Here is an 8,830-nt window from a genome sequence, read left to right as displayed (position 1 = left end):
CACACATGTACAATCATCTGTTCACTCAGCAGATACTTTGACCACAATTACCACACAGAGAGGGATTTGAACCCGCGACCTCATCAGCTGCACTCCAATGGTCTAACCACTGAGCTATAGCCATCCCTGCAGTTCCCCCCTATAGCTGTGAATTCACTGCAGTACAGACGTCCTTTCACAGACTTGTACGGACGGGTGATTGGCCTTCAGACTCGATGGCGTCCGTGCGCCCAGCCTGACGGTGCACGGTGCTACGTGAGAACGTTCTGCTTGGTTCTGCAAGTGAGGCGAGGCGGCTGGCTTCTGTCCAGACGTTCTGTAGGGGTCTCTGAGGTTCCCTGCTGGAGCCGCTCCATTCAGCGGTCTGGAACCATGTTGGTGCCTACCTCACACACACCGCCCCTCCTTACCTCACCATCCCTACCCGTGCTGTGTGTGTGTGTGTGTGTACTACATCGGTGTGAAATGTGATGTTTATATCTGTCATAATGTGAGTTACTAAGTCACACTATAGGTTAAGTCCCTCACTGTTTACGTTTGTGTGTGAATCCGTGTTTAGGATGAAAGTGTGTGTGTGTGTGTGTGTTACGAACCCCTGTGTTTTCCCCGTGAGAGAAGTACTGGGTGTGGGTTAGGGGAAGTACTGTTCAGACAGGTCACAGACATGACAACTCATCAGAAGACATAGCGTATGTGCTTGTGTTTGTGGGTGCTTTTTTGTGTGTATATGCCATTGAGCATGTCATTTATGTCATGTGTTCATGTGTTTAAGCGTGAAAATACCCATATCGTAGCTTCCCTCATTACTGGTCGTGACACGTGTAGTTCAAACGGCAAAACACGGTCTGTGCACGTCTGAAACCACAGTACACTCAATGTAGCTGCGTGAAGTACGTTCCAGCGCGTGTTCACTTTCTCCAAACGTCATTTGAAAGCGGGGGGAGTGCTTGTGACCGCGTGTGGCCTGGTCCTACGTGGCCATATTCCATGACCACGTCCTCCACGCTCAGCTACACCAACATCCCTCCCTGGTCCTAGCAGGCGTGGTCAGCCTGTCTGTGCTCTGTGTTCCAGGAGGGGGGTGGACGGACCCGGACCTGGCCGACTTTGAGCTGCTGGTGATCCTGAGCGCCACGGTGGAGCCCACCTCGGCCACCTGCCAGGTGCGCACCTCCTACCTCCCTGATGAGATCCTGTGGGGCTACGAGTTCCCCCCCGTGGTGTCCCTCTCCGCCTCGGGCAAGTACGTGGCCGACTTCGCCTTCTTTGACAAGGTGGCCAAGACCAAGACCCCGCCCTTTTTCAAACAAGCTCCGCCCCCAAGCCCCGCCGCCCGCTCGCCGGTCCGCCGCCGGGGGGCGACCGAGGAGGCCGGGGGGGCGGACCCAGAGAAGATGCGTCTGGAGGAGAGCTATAAGGAGAGGGGGGGCGAGAGGGGGGAGGAGAGGGGGAGGGAGAGGGGGAGGGTGAGGGACAGCAGTCCTCTCAATGTCCGCATCAGTAATGTGTAGAGAGAGAGAGAGAGAGAGAGAGAGAGAGAGACAGACAGAGAGTGAGAGAGAGAGAGAGGGAGAGAGAGAGGGAGAGAGAGAGAGAGAGAGGAGAGAGAGAGAGAGAGAGAGAGAGAGAGAGAGAGAGAGAGAGAGAGAGAGAGAGAGAGAGAGAGAGAGAGAGAGAGAGAGAGAGGGAGAGAGTGGGAGATGGGGAAGTTGGAGTGGCATAGCGGAAAAAAAACCCATGCTTCTATTTTTACACACGCACGCCCACATGTGCAAAACAGATGTGTCTTTTGGTTCAAACTGAATGGAATCGAGGTCTTGCAGAATCACGTTGTGCGTGCTCCAAGGTTTACCCCGCAACCAACAATGGAAGTTTTCCCAAATGACAGACGTATATGTATTCACGGGGGCACTTGGAAACAAATGGAAACGATCGATGGCGACCAAAACCCAACGGAACCCTGAGGCGAACTGTTTCCTTGGAACTCAATCACAAAATCATGGAGGACTGATGTTCCTCAGTGTTCTCCACAGCCCCGACAAGGTGTTTTAACGAGAGAGAAAGAGTCGACATGGAGACACTGGAAGCTTGACGTTTCTACAGTAGTCAAAATGGAATGTATCGCGTTGGTTGGCGGAGTTTTACGTTTGTGTCTCTTAACAGCTTGTCCGCACTCACTCCATATGTATTTTAAGTGTCTATCTAGGTTTGTTGTCATTGGAATATATAAACCGTGTGTTTTGAATGTGAATGGAGGAAGTTTGGTAACACTACTAAAAGCACTTTAACTCCACGGGAAAAGCAGTACTGTACATTGAGAGCTTAACTGGACTAACCGTATGACTTATCACACTGGTTTATAGACATATTACGTGTGTGTGTGTACTGTGTGTGAGTGTGTGTGTGTGCGCATGCGACCGTGTGTTTGAGTTAGTACTCTCTATGACCACTATGAGAGTGTGTGTGTCTGGAAAAAGAGCTTTGTTTGTACATGTGAGAAAACTCTTAAAAGGAAAGAAACCCCTTTTGAGCCAAGCACCATAGAATGCATATCTCTACCCAATACTACTGTTAAACTAACATCAACTCAGAGGTGTGATGTCACTCTTCAGAACCAGCGGGGTGTCACATGTCACATGATGTGCCACCCCGCTGCGCACACAGGAAGTCAGATGAACATATCCCCTTGTCATAACATCTCCTGAACTGGGTTGCATTTTCTGGTGTTTGGAATTTGGAACATGTTATTTCCCCCGTGTCCAGCTTGACCTGCCCTGGCATCTACACAGCATTAAAACACAACACTACCATGCCAGTAAAGCCTGATCACTTAGCATTAGGGGACAGCATGGTTAGCCTGTGTATGTTATTTCTTGAGGGGAATATCTAATATCTGAATGACTGGTTTTGCTTGTGGGAATCTTCAGTGTCCAGTCTCACCTGTTATATAGTGGAGGCCTGGAAACCTAACTATCAATTCTACCAAGTGCCTGTTTTAATAAATTTTCAAACTTTTAAAACACTTTGGTTTTCGCTCTCTTAAGGCCAGGTGTGCAGGCTAAAATCAGGTGTGGAATTTTGAACTGTTCATTTTCTCAGCCCTGGTGTTTATTTCTTCTTTGTGTTAAGGTTGAAACCAAAACAAGACTTTTTGGTTTTTAGTCTCATGGAAACACAAGATCACTACAGTGTGTTTCCAAAATTATGTATGACTAATTTTTTCTTTATTTCCACTAATCTCTCTTTTTCTTTCTCTTTGGTTGATTAGACCCAGGATAGGAACGATAACATCCACATCCCGTCTAATATCACATGTTGTTATTTATGTCACCTCGAGTGTTTGTGAACCACATGGGAGATAAAGATTGTCCTATTACTTTGAAGTTTTGCAAAAATATAGATCAAACCCATCAACAGGAAACACTGCTCAACTGCTAGAGTTGAGAAGAAACTCAGTGGTTGGCTAACATGAAACTAGCAGAATGCATGATCAAATCTTACCGTACAGTATCTACCTCACGCACCTGGCAACACAGGAAGTTTTACTTCTCGTTCTTGGTTTCAAAACCACGCTTTTGTCAAGTGTGAAACGTAAGTATTTAAAACAAATGCATGTAATCTGGTGATGGTTGTGGCTATGCCCTGCATAGTCCATCTGTTTGCAGCAAAGTGTAGTGAGGTTACGTGTTTTCATCAGGGTTTCATCAGACAACACAGTGTCATGCATCTATTTCCCTTGTGATGCACCTGATCACAAGGTGTCACATGGTGGGGAGATTTATAGTAAGACACATGGAAGTTACAGTTTTAGAGGCGTGCGTGTGTGTATGTGTGTGTGTGTGTGTATTTCCCATCGGAAAAAAAAAGAATCTGACCCATGCACAGAGAAGTGGGGTGTTATCATGCAAAGCGGAAACTATTGTGTTCAGTCGTCAGGCGTTTCTCACAGGATGATAGCTGCTCTCCATATCAGACGGAAAATGAACATTCTTTTTTGTCATCTGATCTTTGTCATCGCAGGTAAACCTAAATTATTTTATTTGAGTTCAGTTTTATTAAGTTAGGTTGATCATTGTAGTTGTTAGTAAGCCGTAAAAAGTTCAAATTATACCATGAGGTTGACCTGACATTTGGTTGTGCAAGCGGAAGAGTGTAAAATATGTTCAAACCAGATGGTTGAAATGAGCAAATAGTTGTATAGTGGTAGACAGGCTCTGCACACCAAAGCATTCTGACTTTTTACTGACTTGACTATATTAGCTTAATAAACTGTGGTACTTGAAAATCCCTATTTAAACCTTTATTCTATTTACAGGATTGAAAGCACAGGCCTCTACTAAGGTCCAGTATGGGTTGAAAGGGAACACAACCTGTCTGTGCTTTACAAATTCTCTAAAGAACATTACAGAGATAAAATGGAAAGTCAACAATAACTTGATTGTTCGTGAGGGCAATGTAACTAAATCATTCAGAGACAGGTTTACGTACAGCAAAGTGAACCACAGTCTGTATATTGGGAATCTGAAGGACACAGACAGTGATATCTACATTGTAACTACAACTTATAGAAACGACTCAGAATTCACTAACAGCTATAAACTGATTGTGGAAGGTGAGTGGACTTTAAACATGTTTCTGTTTTGTTAGCTGCATCAAGGTGTTTGTAGTTGGCCTCAGTATTTGACTATGGGACTTTTGAAAATTCGAATGGGGTACTTTGAATTCCACATTCAGTATTTTCTCTCCAGTTTTGTCATGTATTTTTGCTGCTCTTCTTGGTCAGGATTTGAGACATGATTTCATTAGTGTCAGTGGGCCTACATATTTTCTTAAATCTTTCCTATGATAAGTGTAATTAAGAAGAAAATGTTCTGAGCTCAAAATTGAAAAACTTTTACTAGTCTTGTAAGAGTAGTACAATACTTTTACCAGTCTTTTACTAGTCTTAAAATGTATACATGTATACATCCTATAGGATGTTAACCTTTTATGAGCTGGGCAGACTTGGAGTTTAAAATATCTTCAGGGCGAGTCTAAAAGCCTTTTATTCTAGTATCTGCTTCCCTTGCTAAAAACGGCTGTGCTTATTCATGCCTAGTGCCTAGCCACGTGCAGATACTGTGCTGTTCAAACGTCTACTTTTAGATTCAAGGATGATTCTTCTTTCTCTCTATAGTCTTATTCTTTCGCTTTATTGACTCATACAGAAGCTGTATCCATGCCAGTTGTGAAGATAACACCTTTCGACTTTAATTTATCCGCCGGAACCTGCAACATGTCAATCAACTGCTCTGTGGGAAGCAACTGGGCCGCCTTTATCTGCAATGACGACTCACATGGTAGTCGGTGCACGTTATCTTCATCAACCACCAACGTCTCCATCAACATCTCGAAGCATAGCGGGAATGTTGAGTGTACCGGCAAGAACAATGTTAGCAACAAGACGCTCTTACAGTCCACGAATTACATATGTAAGGACTGGTGCCACGTATACGATCATGTCCCTAACTTTTTGTGGTGCGTAGACTTCTGTTAATGTAGCCTCATATTTTTGGTTTCTGTGATCCTCCCAGGTCCAGGTGGTACTACAGCTCGTGATATCACCCAATATTCCTGGCCGGATTATTGGTGGTTTCTATTGGGGGGTCCAGCCCTGATAGCCATTATAGTGGTGATATGGATTATACTATACTATAAGTGTTGGAAATCTTTGAAAAACTCAAAGGTATGTGTACTAGGCTGCTGTCTCTGATCCAGCTGTTTAACAGTGTGGTTTGTAGATTATTATTATTTTTGACAGCATTTGAACAGATTTGTTTTCCATTTTATTTTTTTAACAGGAAACAACTCGACCTGTGAACGATTCAACAATGACAGGACTGGAAAACGCAAGCTACAGCACAGTGCAGGAACCTGCGTCCGTAGTGACATTTGGGGTTCAAACCGAAGCAGATGGGACCACGTCTGTCTACGACACTGTTAGAGACCAAGTGAACAGTCCTGCGGCAATGGAGCCGGAAACTTCCGTCTACAGCACCATCCAGAAACACGGAGTGGCGGCGATGGAGAAAGTTGTTATGGAAGGTGACAAAACCACGTCGGTGTACGAAGTGGCTACAGACCCTGAAAGTCGTTGCAGGATCAAAGGCAAAGTGAGAGCATCAACACCGGACAAGGCTGGAGAGCACACTGTGGACACGATATATTCAACTCTACAAGCCGTCTGTCCAGTGGATGATGGTAGTGTGTGAGGTGATCTGAAACAGGTGAACTGTGGGAGGGGAACTTCAGGAGATGAACTGTGGGAGGTGAACTGTGGGAGGTGAAATTCAGGAGGTGAATTGGAGGCGATCAGCAACAAGTGAACTGTGGGAAGTGAACTTCAGGAGGTGAACTGTGGGAGGTGAACTTCAGGAGGTGAACTGTGGGAGGTGAACTTCAGGAGGTGAACTTCAGGAGGTGAACTGTGGGAGGTGAACTTCAGGAGGTGAACTTCAGGAGGTGAACTGTGGGAGGTGAACATCAGGAGGTGAAATTCAGGAAGTGAACTGTGGGAGGTGAACTTCAGGAGGTGAACATCAGGAGGCGAACTGCGGGAGTTGATCTGCTGGAGGAGCTACCAGTCTAAAGGACGCAAACCCCTGTTAACCCCAGACTGAGATTACATGGTCGCACAGCGCCCCCAAGTGGACAGCAGAAAATAGACAGAAGGATGTTGGTTTAGTAGTACTCGTGCTCTCTGCTTCTCTGGGCTCCTCTCTGCCTTGCGCACCTCAGAGCATGCACCATGCTCCCTTTGGAAACACCTCAGAGCATGTAGGTCAGGTGGCTGAGCAGTTAGGGAATCGGGCTTGTAATCTGAAAGTTGCCGGTTCGATTCCTGGCTGGTGAAAAATTACACTGTGTCCTTGGGCAAGGCACTTCACCCTACTTGCCTCAGGGTATAAGAGTGTCTGCTAAATGACTGAATGTAAATGTACCATGCTCCTCTTCAGTCCCTGCTGGGAGACAATGTGAATAACATGAGGACTTCCTGTGTCTGTCCTCTCTGACGAGGTGTACCATAGTAACTGTTACTGTAGTAACGCTTGCTTTACGGTTTCTTACCCAGGAACCTAAAACTACTTCACATTACAAGTGCATCGTGTTGCTGCAGTAAAACCGTAAAACCACAATCTGAAGTAACTGTTAAAATGTTTAATGATTCTATTACTTATTCAGCTTATATATTATATGTAACTGTGCACAGTATATCTATGTGTTTCATGTTTCTGTGACTTGATTCTACGTAAGTTGGTTCTTAAAAAATATGCCAAATATAAACTCCTGTATCCTTTCCACAAGCTTCCATTTGCTTTGTTATAATGCTCTTTTCAATACTGAATATATAGCACTGCTACGCTGACCATATTTGTAGTTTCTACTATGATTTGAGTAACTCCTTTGTGGAAAGAACAATTACTGATAAATAAGTTCAAAAAGCGAGTCATAACTAATGATATATGAACAGAATGAACCTAACCTTTGGAGAAGAATCCTACAATGGTGCCAATTTGATGTTTCTGATGGAGGATTTTTGTCCCGGATGTTGCAATCGGAATTCTTTGGACATTGTCACACTTATTTGCTTCCATAACTATCCTCTTAATTAAATTCATTCAACAAATTTAATTCAATTTAACTCAAGAACATTTTATTTGTGTCTTAAGTTATGTAATTTCTCTACAGTTTTACGTAACACAGTTTGTTGAAGAAAGGTAATTATTTGTTAATGACATCACTTAATGTTGTTAATTTGGGTTCCTCCCTTTTTAAAGGAAATGCTGGGCAGGTTTTGAGATGAGGATGACGAATGAACATCTAAGCTGAAAGAGACGCAAAGAGAATCTCATTCTGACACAATATTTCAGCTGATCGGGAAATATTGCAGTTGAAACATTGTACACATTTTTCGGAAAGAGGAGGGGGAGATTGCTAAAGAACGTCTTGTAATCACTTATCTACTGATCTGTACTCAAATATAATTTCTAGCAATGTCTCAAGGTTTCGTGTCTTATATCTTCACCAGATGTCTCATCTGGGTTATAATTAAGCCAAGGCGCAGAGGGTGGAACCAGAAACAAGAGTCGACGTGTCCTGATTCCGTGGTGAATAGTAGGCTGTAAGGAAGGGCATGACCAGCCTGGTCCTACCAGATTCTCTACATTTCATTTGTACAGAGTCAGAATGGGCTCGCCCCATTGACAAGCGTACCTTGAAGGCAGGTACACACGGTTGAAGTTTAAACTAATGGATCTGCCCAGAGCCACTCTGGATCTGCCATAACCAATCACTTGCGTTTGCCTTAGCCAACTCCTTCACCACTAACGGAGCTAGCTGCCATAGCTGAAAAATCAAACTTTTCCTGAACCCCGTGGGGAGGAGAGCCACAACATCATGGCCACCAACAAAACTCAGCAAATATTGTTCTTGCTTCAGCTTTAACTTCTGGATATTCGGCAGCATTGCCAAAACAAACAAAATGGCTTTGCTCGCGTCTTTCTCCGCCGCCATTACTGAAATTCAACTCAAACTAGCGCACAACATCAATGTCATCGTTCTCAGCCACTCCCTCTGTTCACTGATTGGGCCAGTAAAAATTAGCACGGAGAAAAATGGCTAACATAACGCAAACCCAGACGGAGTACTGAAGGAAAATGAAAGGGCAGAGCCAGGCTAGGGCATGACTCCCTGACTTGAAAAATTCCAGAAATTGTAACTGAAAACGGTCACTTTCCTCTGTGCTTTAACAGGGCGGATGCGTATGAGTTCTGCCTCCTAAACTTCAGTT

General features: G+C 44.5%; 2 protein-coding genes across 4 annotated transcripts in view; both read left to right on the top strand.

The window, feature by feature from the left end:
• The window catches only part of kcnj10a (potassium inwardly rectifying channel subfamily J member 10a), a 12,096-nt gene extending 9,074 nt beyond the window's left edge, over window positions 1–3,022 (top strand). For all 3 annotated transcript variants that reach the window (XM_084691788.1, XM_084691787.1, XM_084691786.1), the window contains exon 6: window positions 1,075–3,022. In XM_084691788.1, coding sequence (XP_084547914.1) covers window positions 1,075–1,511 — 437 coding nt within the window. In that variant the 3' untranslated portion in view covers window positions 1,512–3,022. The remainder of the gene's footprint in view (window positions 1–1,074) is intronic.
• An 869-nt stretch (window positions 3,023–3,891) lies between these two features.
• On the top strand, window positions 3,892–7,686 carry LOC146221906 (uncharacterized). Its single transcript, XM_084691789.1, has 5 exons — window positions 3,892–4,020; window positions 4,316–4,612; window positions 5,208–5,471; window positions 5,574–5,725; window positions 5,841–7,686. The coding sequence occupies exons 1-5, from the start codon at window positions 3,903–3,905 to the stop codon at window positions 6,249–6,251; spliced, it is 1,242 nt and encodes a 413-aa protein (XP_084547915.1). The 5' UTR covers window positions 3,892–3,902; the 3' UTR covers window positions 6,252–7,686.
• The last annotated feature ends 1,144 nt before the right edge of the window (window positions 7,687–8,830 follow it).

This window comes from Hypomesus nipponensis, chromosome 25 (genome assembly GCF_054491055.1).
Source record: "Hypomesus nipponensis isolate SF chromosome 25, ASM5449105v1, whole genome shotgun sequence".
Classification (NCBI taxonomy): Eukaryota; Metazoa; Chordata; class Actinopteri; order Osmeriformes; family Osmeridae; genus Hypomesus; species Hypomesus nipponensis.
The sequence above is the reverse complement of the archived record's forward strand: the minus strand, read 5'-3'. Positions and strand labels throughout refer to the sequence as shown.

Coding starts and splice junctions, on each gene's coding strand:
- LOC146221906 (XM_084691789.1), top strand. CDS start 3,903: ATGCAAAGCGGAAACTATTGTGTTCAGTCGTCAGGCGTTTCTCACAGG. Junction 4,613..5,207: donor CTATAAACTGATTGTGGAAG/GTGAGTGGACTT, acceptor TGACTCATACAG/AAGCTGTATCCATGCCAGTT. Junction 5,726..5,840: donor AATCTTTGAAAAACTCAAAG/GTATGTGTACTA, acceptor TTTTTTTAACAG/GAAACAACTCGACCTGTGAA.